Source organism: Phocoena sinus, chromosome 11 (genome assembly GCF_008692025.1).
Source record: "Phocoena sinus isolate mPhoSin1 chromosome 11, mPhoSin1.pri, whole genome shotgun sequence".
Lineage (NCBI taxonomy): Eukaryota > Metazoa > Chordata > Mammalia > Artiodactyla > Phocoenidae > Phocoena > Phocoena sinus.
The window spans coordinates 40,682,524-40,701,963 of NC_045773.1; the positions used below are offsets into that span (position 1 = coordinate 40,682,524).

Here is a 19,440-nt window from a genome sequence, read left to right on the forward strand (position 1 = left end):
GTTAGGTTGGAAACGGGCCCCAAGAGCCTCAGCGTATGGAATGAGACATCAGACCATGAGAGGAGTTGATGTAGGAAGTGGACATTGGGTAGGGTGGTCAAAGACAGCTCTGCTGGGGACAGCCTGAAGTGACATCAGCAGGAGCCACATCTCGGTGTGTGGGATGAACGTGTCCACCTTTGGTCCATATACACCTGGTTCCCCAGGGAGCCTGAACCCTTAATCTAACCATAGACCTGCAACTGGCCTCTGTCCAGGCAGGGCTCGTGGATGATGACGGCCACCTAGTGGGCGAGCCTGACGGACAAGGCTTCGGACTCGGAGTCGCCCCTTTCTCTACCAGACCCGGGAAGAAATCCAAGTCCAAGAAGATGTTCAAAGAGCAGCTCAGGTGAGTGACCTTTCTGCTGCTCCAGCTGATCAGCACCTGGCCCTCCTTGGCTGGTGAAAGGGAGGACATAAGCTGTCCCTCCCTTCCCCCGGTATCTTAGTTATGGGGTGGTCACAATGGATACCTCTCCTGCCAATACTAGCAGCATCTGTGGGGCCCAGGCTGGGGCTGGTCACCTGTCATCCTCACAGCAGTTCCACGAGGTGGGAGTTCATGTCTCCATTTTAACTAATGAGGAAACCAAGGCTCAGAGAGGGGAATTCATTCCAAGGTCACATTGCTAAGGTGTGGTAGAGTGGAAGTGAGAAGCCAGGCTGGCACTCGCCCTCCGGTACTTCATGTGGAGACCCAGCTCCCACCACCAGGTTCCTTCTGTGACCCGGCTAATTGGCACCCACATCACCTAAAAACTCCAGCTCACCTTTCAGGCAAGACTCGTTTGTAGATGCTGGGTGTCAAGTTCCCTTAAAGAACCAGCCTTCCTGGGGAGCGCTGTGTCGTGGTGGACAAAGCACACGCTCTGGAGGTAACGCCTGGGCTCACCTCCCTGCTCAGTAGTTCTTTCACCCACGGGGGTCACCCCAGTGAGGTGTAAGAGCCTCTCTGCCTCTGTTTCCTCATCCCTAAAATGGGTATAATAATAATAATAGCATCAGTCACTGGGGTGGTTTTGAGGATAAGTGAGTAAATGCAATCCCTGTCCCTGGAAGACCTCAATACAAATATGTTGTTACCATTATCACTTGTAAAAGGACACGGGCCAGAGCTGATTGTAGAAAACTGTCACATGCAGTACTGGAGTTGGGTAAGAGGATGCCCTGGCCTCCTCCTGCCTCTTCAGGAAGGGAGGTCACACCCCCACCCTCTCTGTTCTGCCGTTGGGTGATTAGTGCAGTAACAAATGGATTGAGGCTTGGTTCCCCCAAGCCACACCTGTTGCAAGAAGAAGAAAAGAGAAGGAAACAGTGGAAGGAGCCATGTATATCCTCTCTTTAGTTCAGTCCTGCTCACATGTACCTCTCTGGGAGGGAGGACCCCGGGTGCCATCAGTTGGAGAGGGAGGATGGCTACTTTCCGGGGAGCTGGTGTGGGCATTGACAGAGGTGGGAGAGCAAGTCGTGGACTGATCAGAGCAGCGGGTCAGACGTGTCTCTCTTTACTGTTGGTCTGCAGACAGACGCACCCTGGGTGGGGGCTCTGCTACTCCTTCCCAGGGATGCCTGTGTGACTAATACCTCAGCAGCCATGATGCTCCTTAGAGCCTGTGGCCCACCCCAAATGTCCATATGCTTCCAAACTGGAGACTGCCCATTTTTCCCAGGTGTCTCCTGCTGAGACTGCTGGAAGGAGGACTTCTTGTTCTGGTAAAAGGGAGAGAAATTCTCTCCTCTTCCTCCCCATCTGCATGGCTTAGGGTTGTACTCTTTGCCCTTTGGCCTGGTTTATGTTCAAGATAGGAGCTGAGCGGGCTGGGGCTTCTGGTGTATGAGTGCTGAGCAAGATTACTCCCCTCAGCATCAGAGACACTAAGCCTTGGGTCTTCCTGCCTTCTCCTTCCAGCTCCTTGGCAAGAAAGGAGGGCGCCAGCAGCCCTGTGAGTGGCAAGGACTTGGATGCTTCCACCTCCAAGATCCAGTTGACCCCATCCTCCAAGGATGGAGATGTCAAAGACATGCTTCTGCAGGACCGGGAGACCTCCAGTATTGAGCCCCTTGCCTCGGAATCCCCAAAGGAGGAATTACGCCCACCCAGGTGACCATCTAACAGTAACTCCTGCACCAGATCATACAAAATCAGCGTATGACAAGGAAAGAGCACCTGCAGATAGAAGAGAAATAAAATGGGGGTAATAGGCAAAGACTAGGAGCACAGTCCAAAAAAGAAGAAATATGATGGCTTATACACGTGCAAAATGGTTCAACCTCAGGAGTCATCCAAGATACACAATTATACACGGAATCCTTTTAGACCCTCCAAATAGCAATTATTTGAATAATTAAATTTGCATATTTTGAATAAGTAATATATTCAAAAGATACAAAATTCTCAGGCATGAGACCATTCCTCCAGCCACCCAGTTCCTCTCTGTGGTGAGTCAGTGATTGAGTTTTTAGGAATCTATCCTGAGGAAGTAATTAGAGATGTAGACAAAGATTTATACATAAAGATTGTGTCATTAATTTAAAAAGCAAAAGAAAAAAAATTTGGTAACACCTTCAATAGTTGACATTAGGGAAAGGGCACTAAGTGAATTATTTTCTCTGCCCTTGAAATGTACAAAGATGTACATGAAGAATTTTTCCCCAGCCTGTGAACACTTCCAAAGATTCAGAGAAGTTGGAAGAATTGTATAGTGAACACCCTCTTGATTCTATCATTAATGTTACTATAGTATTTCATCATGTGTGTTTCTCTCCATTCTTCCATCCATCTTTTTTCAAAAAATGGATTTCAAAGTAAGTTGCAGATAATCTACTTTCCCCTGCCCAGCACTTCATCTTATATCTTATTAACTAGAGTTCTCAAAGAGTTTTTAATAGCATGAAAGAATGCTTCTGTGAAAAAAGTAAGATGTAAAATTATACATTTTGCATGACTCCAAATATTAAAACAGTTATCAAAGAAATGAAGGAGATACACCAAAGTGTGGTTGCCAATAGGTAATGAGTGGTATTTTGGGGGTTTTCTTTGGTAACTTTTCCTTACTTTCCTCATTTTCTGCAATAGTCACGTGCCCTTGTGTGCTCAGTAAAACAGAGACGAGAGAATGATTCCTACACAGTTTAGCTCCCATCTGGGGTAGGTGGTGCCCAGGAATTCTGACCTGCTTACGGAAGCCCCAGGGAAGAAAGGTGAAGTGCCCGGTGGCTCCAAGACAGCTGCCCCATTTCTCCCTCCTCCTTCCCCTCCATCTTCAGGCCCAGCACCCCACCCACCAAGCCTGTGGCCTTTGAGGACTTTAAGAACGAACGGGGTAGTGAAATCAACCGCATCTTCAAAGAAAACAAATCCATTTTGAATGAGCGGAGGAAAAGGGCCAGCGAGACCACAAAGCGCATCAATGCCATCAAGCGGGAGATTGACATGACCAAGGAGGCACTAAATTTCCACAAGTCACTGCGAGAGAAGCAAGGTAAAGGTGATGGGAAGATAGTTGGGGGACAGTGGGATCTGAGTCATCCTGCTCGGGATGGGGCAGCCTTGGGTACTGGAGGACTGAGTTGGAAGGGGGCCAGCAGGGGATGTTGGGGTGCAGGCTTCATCCCTGGGTCATCACTTGGCTCTAGTCAGCCCTGGGGAACCACAGAGTCCTTCCCTGTCAGCTAGCTTCTGCCTGCAAGTCCCCTTTCTTGCATTATCTCAGATCTAAGTGCTGGACCTTCCATCTGATATGTGCTTCTGCCCATGGAGGGACAGAATGTTGGTCTTGTAGACACTTCCCCAGGGAGATGGGTGGCTGGCGACCGCCACAAGGTCCATGGGTCCTGGTGTTGTCTCCTCACTGACCACAGTGGTCTGATTGGGGTAGGGGTGCTGGTCAAGACATGAGAAACTGAGGAGGGAATGAGAATGTGGATACCAGGGGCCAAGTGATTCACTGTCACTAAGACCATTCCTCATGCCAACCCTGCAACAAACTGGCCTAGCAAAGTCTTGTCTCTTAAGGCAGGTGGTGTGGGAAGCCCTCAGGCTCAACGAGCAGGGACCCCTGTGTAGGGAGTGGGGAGAGTGCTCGCCTGGTTACCCTGACCTGGTGCCCTTGTCCCAGTGGCAGACACTGCCCATACCTTCAATGGGCACCAAGAACCCTCAAGCTTGAGTAAGCAGAGGACTCATTTGGAAGGGCTGGTCAAGTACAGATTCCTAGGCTGCAATCAGTGGCTCTGACTCAGGAGATCTGGAGCAGGGCCCAGAACCTGCATTTTAAAGAGTAACCATCCCAACACTGAGGCTGGTGGTTCAGAGGCCACACTCTTGTTCACAGGCAGGGCACACCACCGGTTACTGGGCTTTCCCTTGCTAAATCGCAACCCTATGCTAGGCCGGCCTTCTTGAATGATCTCACTGATCACCTGGGCATCTCCAGGTGGCACTTGGTTTTCTGCAGGTCAGGGGGATCATCTCACTCACAGAGGTTGCATTTTACTCACTTATTTCTCAGAGGGCAACTTTATTTCCAAATTCTTGGGGCTACTTTGCTCATACCCTATGGACCAAGCGTTAACACACTGTTCCAGAGGGCAAAGCCCTCCATGGGTTTGGGAAGTAGGGGAAGGTGGGTGATGATGGCTCCAGACATGCCCCCACCCAGAACCTCTAGAGTGAAGGCCTTGCAGGACAAACAGGCACTTCTTTGTGCCTTCTACTTACACCTTTTTTTTTTTTTTAATATTTATTTATTTGGTCACACCAGTTTTTAGCTGTGGAAGGTGGGCTCCTTAGTTGCAGCTCCAGGGCTCCTTAGTTGTGGCACGTGGGTTCCTTAGTTGTGGCATGCGAACTGTTAGTTGCAGCACGCATTTGGGATCTAGTTCCCTGACCAGGGATGGAACCCGGGTTCCCTGCATTGGGAGCATGGAGTCTTAACCACTGTGCCACCAGGGAAGTCCCCCCACACCTCCTTTGAATATGCAACCCCTTATTATATATTTACATATTTTAAATAATATATATGCATGCTATGCTGATATATCACTTACTCCTCAATATACCTGAAAATGGACATTTTTAAAGGATGGGTTGAAGAAGAAATAAACAATATTTTAAAATATTTAAACTTTTATCAGTATCAAAAAACATTTTTGCTCTTTCCCCCCGAAAGCAGTTGTTTTCCCATTGGTTGTTAAAATAGCAAGTAAAATACCTTTATCTTAAGGGAACAGATCGAGTAAATTCATTTTTAAAAATATTTTCTAGGTACCTTGACTGACAGCCACTTATCAGCCCAGAACAGTCACTGAATTTGAGACATTAATTAGTCTTTTGTGAAAAAAAAAAAAAAGAAAAATCATCTTAAGTTCAGCTCTCATAAGTATTTTCTGTGGAGATAATCAGAGAACCTCTGGGTAGTACAAAAGATGTTGTCACTCCCCATGTCAACAGAGTACTGTAAAGACTCTACTCTGTGACTGACGGATTTGTCTGTATCAAAGTGACCACATCAGGCCCACAGCATGCAAACCAGGTTGCTCTGCACTGAAGGTGAGGGCTACCCTGGACACCACTCCCCCCCCAACCCCACTGCAAACACCTTGAATTGGAACCCTTGCCTCTCCATGAATGGTGTCAGTGACACTTAATGTGCCTCACTTCTCCCCTGTAAACATCAGCGGAAGTGCTAATGCTTTCCTCCGGTACCTGGGGACTGCCTCGTGCACCCTGGCCACACACCTCAGTCACAAACAGGACTCACTCTCCAAGGGTCCTCGGGCTGGGTGTTGACATGACGCCTTTGCTGAACTTTCAAGGTGCTGTGAGCAGTAGACAGCCAGGCGAGTGGCTCCACAGATATCGTTATTTTGTCTTAACCTAACAACCTTTATCAAACTGACAGACCTGAAAAGGTCCATACCAAGAGACAGCGAGTAGAGGAGATGACTAATAGCACAACTGACCCCTCTCCTCCTGGAGCCCTCTGACAGCCATCCGACAAGATGTCTGATGTTCTCTGACAAGAGGGTAGCTGGCGAATGCTGAAATCGTCAAGAAGACAATTTGAAATGTGGGTTTACATCTACTGTAATTAATAAGGAACCCTGCCCAACTGCCTCGTGGTACTAGCCAGTGGCGGCAGCTTGTTTACATAATTTATAAAAAAGGTAAACACCTGTATAATAGAGGTATTTACTGGATATCTTTGGCTAGTGGGGTTTAAGATCAAAAGAATCGTGGAACGTGGGCCATCTCTACCCTTTCCTCTGCCTACCCCTCCTGTTTGTCCTAAAAATGCCAGTGTGGTCCTCTGACCTGAGCCCCCTCTCCCTGTGAGACATATCCTAGTAGTCTGGCCTTCTCATGCCTTGTCCACCTCCATGCTGTACCCCAGCCCTTCCCAGGTCCTGTCTTCATGCTTTGCCAGCACTCTCCCCTCTTTCTGACCACCTCAGGTGGGCACCTCATTCCCTAACCTCCTCCTTCCCCCTGCAGGCGAGTATGAGAACAAGGGGCTGATGATCATTGATGAGGAGGAATTCCTGCTGATCTTGAAGCTTAAAGACCTCAAGAAGCAGTACCGGACAGAGTATCAGGACCTACAGGACCTCAGGGCTGAGATCCAGTACTGCCAGCACCTGGTGGATCAGTGTCGACATCGCCTGCTCATGGGTGTGCCGTTTGGGAAGGTTGGCTGGCCACCTGGGGTTCCAGGAGGCACAGGGCAGGGCTACTGTCTGAGTTCTAGAAGTGGCTTCAGAACTTTTCTCTTGCAGAGGCAGGGGCTGGACAGGACTTTTTTTTGGCTATGCCCTGGGCCATGCGGGATCCTAGTTCCCCTAGTTCCTGCTGCAGGGATCAAAGCCTGCAGTGGAGTCTTAACCACTGGACTGCCAGGGAAGTCCCTGGATGGGGCTTTAGATGTGTGTTTCCAGGATTCTGAGGGCAGGAGATGGAGATGGGAAAGGGTGAGGCCCTGGAGCAGGAAGTGAAGAGAGGGTGAGCTGTGACAAGCACAAGACAGACAGACACACACAGCCTTGACCTGCTTCCTCAGGGACTCCCCACCCTCACAGTGCCATCTCCCTGTCTCCCTGCAGAATTTGACATCTGGTACAATGAGTCCTTCTTTGTCCCTGAGGACCTGCAGGCGGCACTGAAGCCAGGTGGCAGCATCCGGCCAGGCATGATGCCTCTCAGCAGGATTGTGTCTCTGGTGAGTGGCACAGGGCAGGGGTGGGGATGGTGACGAGCACAGGGCAGTGGGCAGTGCCCCTTGTCCTCTGTTCTCTCCAAAGCTTGGCAGTGTACCGGCTGCTCCCAGCCTCTCCTACAGCTGGCCCAGGCAGGTGGGCAGGTACAGGTCTCTCCCCTGTTATCAAGGATGAGGACACAGAAACCGCCACATGCTGCTGCACCCCTTCTTGAGTGGCTCATCTTGCCCTGGTGGCGGTTACAGGGTGTCCGCGATGACACTGGAAAACATGAGTCTGGGGGATTGTGAGCTATCCTGGGTGGAGGTCTGCAGACCCAGCGAGAGGCTGCCCTAATGCCCGCCACAGGCCCTGTCAGAGTGGATCCTGACAACGCCAGGCTAAGGGACTGTGCTGTGTTGGGACTCTTGTAGGGAGAAGATGACCAGGACAGGTTCAGCCGGCTGCAGCAGACGATGCTGCCAGAGGGCCCTGATTCTGTCTCCTTCTACAATGCCAAAGTCAAGACAGAACAGAAGGTAACTTGGGGGATTCATGTCTCCAGGAAGGCAAGGCCTCAGGGACCTCATTACTAGGACACCCAGGATTACACTCCCCACTGTAGAGAGGCAGAGGAGGAATACGCCAGCCCAGGGAAATCCAGAGTCACCCAGAGTCAGTGGGTATCTTCTGCCAACTCCAGAGTCCTGGGGCTGGGCTGGAACCAATAGGGGCCCCACAGACTTTGGCCAGGCCTGGACATGGCTGGTGAGTGCTAAGACAGCCCATGTGTGAATAACATGCCAGGACAGGGCCTAGGGCTCCCCTGAGGCCACTTCCTTTTGGGGAGAACCTCTCCTGTGGAGGCCGCTGTGCACAGGTGGCAGGGGACCAGAGGACCACAGGCAGCCAAGGCAAAGCTAGACATGACCTGGTACTCTCCTCACTGAGCGGGCTGGAACAAAGGGTCTCCGCTCTGCTGAGGCTCAGCCTGGAGCCAGAACACAGGAGGCCTGTATACTGTGTGCTTTTCTGTGCCCAGAGGCAGTTCTTATACGGCAGGTGGCAGCTGCACATGGGGTGACTGCCCAAGTGAGCTCATTGTTTTAAAAATATTTTTGTGGTACTCATTTACATTTTCAATAGGATGATACAATTGAAGCATTAAAAAGCATGAAAATACTAATACCCAGTCCCCCATCAGTCCAGCTCCCACCAGTCCCCTCTGACAAGGAACCGCTGTCACTTATTTCTAGTGTTCCTCCTGCACATTGTTCTGCGTCTCGCTTTTTCCACTTAACAGTCTATCCTGAAGATCGTCCCCTTTCAACCTGTTGGTGCTGCTGTGTTCTTTTTCACAGCTGCATAGTAGTACTCCGTTGCAAGGATCTATCAGAATTCATTTAATGCATCTCAGATTGAGGGATTTTAGGAAGTTCCATTTCTTTACTATGACAAACATTGCTGTGATAATTAACCTTGTACAAATGTGAATTCACACAGGAGTGAAAGGCAAGTTTGTAGGAGTGAATTTCTTGGCCAGAAGGACATGTGTACTTTTGATATATGGTGCCGAATTGCCTGCCTAGAGCTGAATCCATCACCCACCCCCACCCCCCAGCAGCATATACAGGATGCTAGTTCCCCACAGGCTCCCCGCAAGATGCAGTATCCTGCTTTTTGGGTTTTTCCAATCTGAAAGGTGAAAAATGGTCTCTCAGTCTAGCCTTGATTTGTATTTCTCTTATTATCAGTAAAGTCAAGCTTCTTTTCATATGTTTAAGGGCCATTTTAATTTCTTTTCCTATAAACTGCCTGTTGATATTTTTGCCCATTTTTCTATTGGTCGTTGGTCTTTTTCTTATTAATTTATAGGAATTCTTGATACATTGGGGAGATTAGCTCTTTATGATATGAGTTGCAAATATTTCCCCCTATTTGTCTTTGGCTTTACTTACGGTTTTTTTGTAGTTGTTTTGCTGATTTTTATGAAATCAAGGGTATCAGTCTTCTCTTTCTTGGCTTCTGGATTTTGTGTTATAGTTAGAAAGCCCTTCTCCTGATTGAGTTCATTCTTTACACTTATAGTTAAACTGATACCTTCACTGACCTTTGATGGCTGTGAGGAGCTAAAGTCCACTCAAAGAAGCTTGAGTGAAGGGGTTTGTTAACACAGATTCTGAAGGTTCCATAGTAGCACCCCTCACCCTGTGCTGTGTACATACATCACCAGGAGTCTTGTTAGAATGCAGCTTCTGATGCAGCAGGTCCAGGGTGAATCTGAGAGTCTGCACTTTTAATAAGTACCCATATGGTGTTCATGCAGCTAGTCCAAGACCACACTTTGATTAGCAGGCCATAGAACTCACCTGTAGGAAGCAGGGCCCAGGCTCCTCTCCCTCCAGGCCTTTCTCCTTCCAGATCTGACCTTAGCTTCTCCCTGAGGTTTGATCCTTCATCTATCTGTTCTCCCCTCCCCACCTCTCAATTTCTAGCTCCAGCCTTGGCCCTGGCATGCCCTTATTTTCCAAGACTTCACAGCCCCAGTGCCCAATATCACCTGACTACTTACTTTGAGCCTCTCTGGAGGGAGAAGCCTAACTGACTCTTCTTGGGTTAAGTGTGCATTCTTGGTTCAATCAGCTGTGGCTTGGGGCAGGGTCACCTGCCCATCCCAGTTGCCTGGGCCCACTCTTTCAGCAGGAGAGAGAATGGCTTTATCCAGGTATCCATTTAGCCTTATGCTGTGAGCATCAAGCTTTATTAACTCTGGCCCCTGAAGGGAAACCCACATCAGCCCTGGATCAAGGAAGTCCAGACCTGTAGGAGGGCAGGGCTCTATGGGAGAAAATGGAGTGGGGTCAAGTAGGCATAAGCAGCCCAGCCTCGGACATTGTTTGACTGTGACCACTATGCAGGAGCTTCCTTGTCTGACCACAGAGAGGCCTACCCCTTCTGGGCTCAGAGGAGGGGGCATATGATGTGAGGCAGGGGTCCAACTTTATTCTTTTCCATGTGGATATCCAGTTTTCCCAGTACCAATTGTTGAAAAATTGATTCTTTCTCCGTTGAATTGTCTGGCACCCTTGCTGAAATTCAATTGACCATAAATATGATTGAACTTAAGCACTAAGAGTCCTGAATGTATAAGCTGAAATTACTTTCCTCCTGAAAGAGTTTGCACCTGCTTTTGCCATGCGGCATTACCAACCCAGGACCATTTTGAACTCCTTCAAGAATTCCAGCCTGATAAGGGATTAATATCCAGAATATACAGAGAATTCCTAAAACTCAACAACCAGAAAACAAAATCCAATTCAAAAATGGGCAAAGGATTTGAACAGACATTTCTCCAAAGAAGATATACAGATGGACAGTAAACACATGAAAAGATGCTCAACATTACTAATCATAGAGAAATGCAAATCAAAACGACAATGAGATACCACCTTACATGCATTAGGATGGCTAATAAAAAAAAAGAAAATAACAAGTGTTGGCAAGGATGTGGAGTAACTGGAACCCTCGTGTGCTGTTGGTGGGAATGTAAAATGGTACAGCCACTATGTGAAACAAACCAGTCACAGAAAGACAAATAACTGTATGGTTCCACTTACATGAGGTACTTAGAGTAGTCAGAAATCATAAAGATAGACTATACATAGAAAATCCTGAAGGTGCTACCAGAAAACTACTAGAGTTCATCAATGAATCTGGTAAAGTTGCAGGATACAAAATTAATACACAGAAATCTGTTGCATTTCTATACAGTAACAACAAAAGATCAGAAAGAGTAATTAAGGAACCAATCCCATTTACCACTACAACAAAAAGAATAAAATACCTAGGAATAAACCTACCTAAGGAGGCAAAAGACCTGTACTCAGAAAATGATACGATACTGATGAAAGAAATCAAACATGACACAAACAGATGGAGGGATATACCATGTTCTTGGATTGGAAGAGTCAATATTGTGAAAATGACTATACTACCCAAAGCATTCTACAGATTCAGTGCAATCCCTATTGAATTACCAATGGCATTTTTCACAGATTTAGAACAAAAAATTTTACAGTTTGTATGGAAACACAAAAAACCCCGAATAGCCAAAGCAGTCTTGAGAAAGAAAAACGGAGCTGGAGGAATCAGGCTGCCTGACTTCAGACTATACTACAAAGCTACAGTATTCAAGACAGTAGGGTACTGGCACAAAAACAGAAATATAGATCAATGGAACAGGATAGAAAGCCCAGAGATATACCCACGCACATATGGTCACCTTATCTTTGATAAAGGAGGCAGGAATATACAGTGGAGAATAGACAGCCTCTTCAATAAGTGGTGCTGGGAAAACTGGACAGGTCCATGTAAAAGTATGAAATTAGAACACTCCCTAACACCATACACAAAAATAAACTCAAAATGGATTAAAGACCTAAATGTAAGGCCAGACACTATCAAACTCTTAGAGGAAAACATAGGCAGAACACTCTATGACACAAATCACAGCAAGATTCTTTTTGACCCAACTCCTAGAGAAATGGAAATAAAAACAAAAATAAACAAATGGGATCTAATGAAACTTAAAAGCTTTTGCACAGCAAAGGAAACCATAAACAAGACCAAAAGACAACCCTCAGAATGGGGGAAAATATTTGCAAATGAAGCAACTGACAAAGGATTAATCTCCAAGATTTACAAGCAGCTCATGCAGCTCAATAACAAAAAAACAAACAACCCAATACAAAAATGGGTAGAAGACCTAAATAGACATTTCTCCAAAGAAGATATACAGATTGCCAACAAACACATGAAAGAATGCTGAACATCATTAATCATTAGAGAATGCAAATCAAAACTACAATGAGATATCATCTCACACCAGTCAGAATGGCCATCATCAAAAAATTTAGACACAATAAATGCTGGAGAGGGTGTGGAGAAAAGGGAACCCTCTTGCACTGTTGGTGAGAATGTAAATTGATACAGCCACTACAGAGAACAGTATGGAGGATCCTTAAAAAACTAAAAATAGAGCTACCATACGATCCAGCAATCCCACTACTGGGCATATACCCTGAGAAAACCATAATTCAAAAACAGTCATGTACCAAAATGTTCATTGCAGCTCTATTTACAATAGCCAGGACATGGAAGCAACCTATGTGTCCATCATCAGATGAATGGATAAAGAAGATGTGGCATATATATACAATGGAATATTACTCAGCCATAAAAAGAAACGAAATTGAGATATTTGTAGTGAGGTGGATGGACCCAGAGTCTGTCATACAGAGTGAAGTAAGTCAGAAAGAGAAAACCAAATACCGTATGCTAACACATATATATGGAATCTAAGAAAAAAAAAAAAAAGGTCGTGAAGAAGCTAGGGGTAAGACGGAAATAAAGACACAGACCTACTAGAGAATGGACTTGAGGATATGCGGGGGGAAGGGTAAGCTGTGACAAAGTGAGAGAGTGGCATGGACATATATACACTACCAAACGTAAAATAGATAGCTAATGGGAAGCAGCCGCATAGCACAGGGAGATCAACTCGGTGGTTTGTGACCACCTAGAGGAGTGGGATAGGGAGGGTGGGAGGGAGGGAGACACAAGAGGGAAGAGATATGGGAACATATGTATATGTATAACTGATTCACTTTGTTATGAAGCAGAAATTAACACACCATTGTAAAGCAATCATACTGCAATAAAGATGTTAAAAAAAATGAAAAACAAAAAACAGTATGGTACTGGCACAAAAACAGAAATATAGATCATTGGAACAGAATAGAAAGTCCAGAGATAAACTCACGCACCTATGGTCACCTAATCTATGACAAAGGAGACAAGAATATACAATGAAGAAAATAACAGCCTCTTCAATAAGTGGTGCTGGGAAAACTGTACAGCTACATGTGAAAGAATGAAATTAGAACACTCTCTAACACCATACACAAAAATAAACTCAAAATGGATTGGAGACCTAAATGTAAGGCTGGACACTATAAAACTCTTAGAGGAAAACATAGGAAGAGCACTCTTTGACATAAATTGCAGCAAGATCTTTTTTGACCCACCTCCTAGAGTAATGAAAATAAACACAAAAATAAACAAATGGGATCTAATTAAACTTAAAAGCTTTTGCACAGAAACGGAAACCATAAACAAAGCAAAAAGACAAACCTCAGAATGGGAGAAAATATTTGCAAGTCAAGCAACCAACAAGGGATTAATCTCCAAAATACACAACTAGCTCATGCAGCTCAGTATCAAAAAAACAGACAACCCAGTACAAAAATGGGCAGAAGATCTAAATAGACGTTTCTCCAAAGAAGACATACAGATGGCCAAAAAGACCATGAAAAGATGCTCAGCATAACTAATTATTAGAGAAATGCAAATCAAAACCTCAATGAGGGGACTCCCGTGGCGCTGGTTAGGACTCCCTGCTTCCAACACAGGGGATGCAGGTTCGATCCTTGGCCAGGGAACTAAGATCCCACATGCTGCACTGCTTGGGCAAAATAACTAACTAAATAAAACAAACAAACAAAAAACTATCAGTACAATGAGGTATCCCCTCACACTGGTGAGAATGGCGATGATCAGAAAGTCCACAAACAAAATGCTGAACTCATAGAAACAGAGATTAGAATGGTGGTTACCAGGGGCTGGGGGTGGGGGTGGGGAATGGGGAGATGTTGGTCAAAGGACACAAACTTCCAGTTATAAGATGAATAAGTTCTGGGGGTCTAATATATAGCATGGTAATTATAGTTAATAATGCTGTAGTATATACTTGAAAGTTGCTATGAGAGTAGATCTTAAATGTTCTCACCACAGAAAAGAAATAGTACTTATATGATATAATGGAGGTGTTAGCTAATGCTATGGTTGCAGTCACTCTACAATATATAAGTGTGTTAAATCAACACACTGTACACCTTAAACTTATGCAATATTGTATTATATGGCAATTCCATCTCAATAAATCTGGGGGGAAGAAAAGTCCACAAAAAATAAATGCTGGTGGACATATACATACTACCAAATGTAAAACAGATAGCTAGTGGGAAGCAGCTGCATAGCACAGGGAGATCAGCTCGGTGCTTTGTGACCACCTAGAGGGGTGGGATAGGAAATGGGAGGGAAACGCAAGAGGGAGGAGATATGGGGATATATGTATATGTATAGCTGATTCACTTTGTCATAAAGCAGAAACTAACACACCAAAAAAATATAAATAAATAAAAATGAATAAATAAATAAATGCTGGAGAGGGTGTGGAGAAATCGGAACCCTCCTACACTGTTGGTGGGAATGTAAATTGGTACAACCACTATACAGAACAGTATGGCGGTTCCTTAAAAAACTAAAAATAGAACTACTATATGACCCAGCAATCCCACTCCTGGGCATATACCCAGAGAAAACCAAAATCCGAAAAGATACATGCACCTCAATGTTCATTGCAGCACTATTTACAATAGCCAAGATATGGAAGCAACCTAAATGTACATCGACAGAGGAATGGATAAAGATGTGGTACATATATACAATGGAATACTACTCAGCCATAAAAAAGAATGAAATAATGCCATTTGCAGCAACATGGTGTGACCTAGAGATTATCATACTAAGTGAAGTAAGTCATACAGAGAAAGACAAATATCATATGATGTCACTCATATGTGGAATCTAATTTTTTAAAATGATACAAATGAACTTATTTACAAAATAGAAACAGACTTACAGATATTGAAAACAAACTTATGGTTATCAAAGGGGAAATGTGGCAGGGAGGGATAAATAAGGAGCTTGGGATTAACAGACAACACACTACAATGTATAAGATAGATAACCAACAGAGACCTACTATATAGCACAGGGAACTCTACTCAATATTCTGGGACAACCTATATTCTGGGATAACCTATATGTGAAAAGAATCTAAAAAGAATGAATATATGTATATGTATAATTAAATTACTTTGCTGTACACCTGAAACTAACACAACATTGTAAATCAACTACACTCCAATAAAACTTAAAAAAAATAATTTAAAAATTAAATGACTGACTTGAAAAAATCATAAAGATTGAAAGTATAGTGGTGATTTTCAGGGTCTGCGGGGAGAGGGGAATGGGGAGTTATTGTTCAAGGCATATGGAATTTCAGTTTGGGATGATGAAAAGAGTTATGGAGATAGATGGTAGTGATGGTTGCACAACATTATCAATGTATTTAATACCACTAAACTGTACACTTAAACACAGTTAAGATGGAAATTTGTATGTTGTGTGTATTTTACCACAATAAAAAATTGGGGTAAAATAATTCCAGCTTCATGTGGGAGCTTCAGTTTCAGTTCAGATTCACCATGTGGGGAATCTAGGATTCACCTCCAAATTCCATGTTGGTTTTAGCATTTGCTTGTTCACTGCCCTGCCCACTGATTCTGTTTCAGCTTACTTTTTCCACATGCTTTCCAAGAGGCTAGCAGTTCATTAAAAGGGTAGGATTCACGAACATCTAGTTGATTTGCAGAGGGAAGGCCCTTTGGAATACGTGGGCCCCCACCCCTCTGGAGAGAGAGCCCTTTTCTTTTCTTTTCTTTTTTTGAACCTACTTCTTGTCAGAAACTTTCAAGTTGGCCCTTGAAACATGCCTGTCTCCTTTTAAACATTTAAAAACAGTTTTACACACTTTCTTTAGGATGAAAGAATGAGAGGGATTGAATGGAACATTATTTCTCACAGAACTGGGGCTAGTCAAAGGGAATCCTTGTCCTCAAACAGTGATATTTGCAGGAAGAATGATGGGGTGGATATAAAGTGGTGTGGCTTCTGAGTCCTTGTTAGGTCCGCATGTCCTAATCAACTTCTGTTTTCTCCCCTTTTCTGTGTCTAGCACAATTATTTGAAAACCATGATGGGCCTCCAGCAGACACATAGAAAATAGGGACTCACTGCCAGTGCGTTGAAGGACGAAACCCCCAGCTACTCCTGCCTGTTCTAGAGGCACTGCCAAAGCACCTGCCCAGACTCCAATCCCTCTGCTCCAAGGCTGGGCGCAGCCCAGAGAACACACAATGGCCTACCTGCCAGGAGGAACAGCCTTCAAAGGACACCTTTGAATATCTTCACAGAACACTTTTGGTTTCAATTCACTGTCTTATATGCAGGGACAGGATAAAATAACTTTCTGGTTCGGCTTTCAGTGCTCATCCAAGAACTTTATTTTATTTCCTATCTGGGAGGATGTCTTCCCTATGTACAGGTGGGGTCCTAACTGAGTCTCCAGTAAGAAAGTGAAGAAGTAGCTCAGCCAGTCTCCCTCTGGCAAGCCTTTGTCCCACTGGTCAGCCTCCTTCCTTTCCTGGATGGCCATCCTGGGGATGAGCTGGGTCCGAGGAGCCCTGGTTCTCATGGGTGAGACTGTAGGTTCTCGCAGGGAATCCTCTCTGTGTTCCTGAGCCAGTGAAGGCAGGAGGTGCTTCTTCTTCAGCAACCAGGAGAGGATGGGGTGTAGGTGGAAATGACTGAAAGGCAGATTTTTACCTCAAAATAAGAAGAGGCTTAAAATGAGATCATTCCTACCGTGAAGTTAGCAGTGAGAATCCCATGGTGGGAGGCTGTCTGGCAAGGAGATTGCAGAACCTGCACTAGCTGGAAGGTTGAACTAAATGGCATCTTTCCAATCAAAGACCCTATGGTTCTGTTCTTCAGCCCATCAATGAGCAGCCAGATGGGGGTTTTGTTGAAGAGAGAAAGCTGAAGGCTTTCCTTAAGGTCTCTGCCCTCTCTCCTATCCACCCCCTTTCTCCTTCACTGACTGGCAGATACACAACGGTCCTGAAACAGCTTTCAGAGACTCCTTCTATGCCAAGGCTTCCCGGAGCAGCTTTGAAGTCCCCTGACTTCATTCCCTTGGATGACACACCGGGGGGCTGTCACTGATCAGCACTTATGGTGTACACACAGCCTTGTTGGTCAGTCCTCATGTTTCCTTTAAATGTGGCCAAACAGGCAGATATGTCCAGGCTCTGCTCATCATCCCAGCTGATGAGTTGGAGGCCCTAGAGAGTTCAGATTCTTTCCCTTCTTGGCTGCCCTTGCCCTTACCAGCACTTGTTTGGGGTTCCCGTGTCTTTGGAGTAGCTCAGGAAATAGAACTTGGGAAACAGGAGTACATCATCCTGCTGGAGCCACAGGAAGCAGCCATTTGTGGTATAACCAGTCCTCCTTCCCTTCATTCCCTGTCACTGGCTAGAATGGCATGTGGCATGCTGGTCATCCCTGCACAGAATTCCTGGACAGCCAGTCCTGGGGCCTGCAGGCCAGGGCAGGCTGGGACTCTGTCATGGCAGTTGGTCCCATGTGTCTCTAGCTCATTCGTCACCACATACGCCTCGGTCAGTTCTGGCACAAACTGAAACAAGTAATCGTCAGCGTGGGCAGAGCCACAGGAATAAGCCAAATGGTGCTCTGTAGATCACCCTCCATGCAAACTCCTCACAGGAGCAGATGCTTCCAACATGACAGGGAGCTAGGGGGCATGATATCCACCCAAATATGCCTGTTATTCTAGAAAATAGTTCCTGCTGAGCTAATCTGACCATCACAATCACCCCTAAAGGGACTTCCAATTCCATCAATGTGACAGATAAGGTAACCTGAAAACACTCTGGCTACAAACAGAGATACTGTCTAAAGTATAACATTCTTTTAAATGCAAAGCTAAATTTGCAGGAAAGAAAGGAAACTGCCAGGAGCTGGAGAATTGAAAACCAGAGTGGTCAGTGTGTGAACCGGCTATGGCTGGTAGAAGGTGTGTGAGTGGACGGTTGCTCTTGAGTGTTAATGCCCACATAAGTGTGAGAAATAAGACTATGGCCCATGCCTCATAGGAAGATGGAAATGGGACCCCTTGCGTAAAGGTAGCACCAGATGAAGAGGTGAGCTAAAAAAATTTCCCCACTGACATGGAGAAATAACAAGGAAACTATCCCCAGGGATGAGGGAGAACAGGTCCTGTGAGAATTTGCAACCATGCACAGGTTTGGGATTCAAATTTACACTGTGTGGTCCAGGAACCACCAGGCTGAAGAATTAGCATAAAAATTAGCCCAAGGCTTCAATAAAACTGGAGATCTAAATGTTTGTTTTTAGACAGAAAAAAATTTTTTTCCCAAGGTTGAAACACCTAGTAGAATTTTAAAATCTAGTGTTCAGGCCCTTTATCCAGCTACACAGCATTCCCGCAAAGCCCTAGTAAACATGAGCTCCAAAGATTAAACACACACACAGACACACACATGCACATGCATGCACATGTGCACATGTGGCATACATGGAAACAATGTATCATGATGGAGGCACAGTGTAAAGAGAATCAGTTTCAGAGTCATTAGAACTTCAGATAAATTACTGGATAAAGATTATACAATATATATGTTTTAAATAGAGACAAAGTATGTGTCAAACATACGATAAAGGCTATTAAAATAGAGTGCATATTTTTTTAAAAAGAATTTCTAGGAATGAAGAAAATGTAGTTCTAAAAGTTAAAATGACAGACTAGAAACAGTGAAAGAGAGAATTAATGACCTGGATGTTGGATCTGAAGAAACTGCTGGGACTTGTAGCGTAAAGGGAGGAAGAGAAAGAAAATTGAAAGCACGATGAGTCATGGTGGAGAGAATGAAAAGATTTAGGAAACATCTAATCACAGATCCAGAGGAGATAATAGGGAGATGACTCTCTTGGTGATCTCTTCCAGCCTTGTGGCTTTAAACATCATCCATGTGCCAACTCTCAATTTTATATATCTAGCTTAGGCTGCTCTCCTGATCTCCAAAACTGTACAGGCATACCTTGGAGACACTGTGGGTTTGATTCCAGACCACTGCAATAAAGTGAATATCTCAATGAAGTGAGTCATATGAATTTTTTAGTTTCCCAGTGAATATAAAAGTTATGTTTACACTGTAGTCTGATAAGTGTATAATAGCATTATGTCTATCAAATGTACATACCTTAATTAAAAAATATTTTATTACTAAAAAATGCAAACCATCATCTGAGCCTTCAGTGAGTTATAATCTTTCACAACAGTAACATCAAAGATCACTGATCACAGATCACCATAACAAGTATAATAATAACGAAAAATTTTTAAATATTGTGAGAATT

At 44.8% G+C, this 19,440-nt stretch overlaps 1 protein-coding gene across 4 annotated transcripts in view; it reads left to right on the forward strand.

Moving 5' to 3' along the window:
• Positions 1–19,143, forward strand: part of KIF9 (kinesin family member 9) — a 50,258-nt gene extending 31,115 nt beyond the window's left edge. For 3 of the 4 annotated variants that reach the window (XM_032647980.1, XM_032647979.1, XM_032647981.1), the window contains 7 exons: positions 258–391; positions 1,952–2,143; positions 3,310–3,524; positions 6,539–6,715; positions 7,144–7,259; positions 7,671–7,775; positions 16,157–19,143. In XM_032647980.1, the coding sequence (XP_032503871.1) occupies positions 258–391; positions 1,952–2,143; positions 3,310–3,524; positions 6,539–6,715; positions 7,144–7,259; positions 7,671–7,775; positions 16,157–16,207 (990 nt within the window). In that variant the 3' untranslated portion in view covers positions 16,208–19,143. Of the gene's footprint in view, positions 1–257; positions 392–1,951; positions 2,144–3,309; positions 3,525–6,538; positions 6,733–7,143; positions 7,260–7,670; positions 7,776–16,156 lie in introns of those variants that run through there. The other variant, XR_004352101.1, reaches the window with a different exon arrangement.
• The last annotated feature ends 297 nt before the right edge of the window (positions 19,144–19,440 follow it).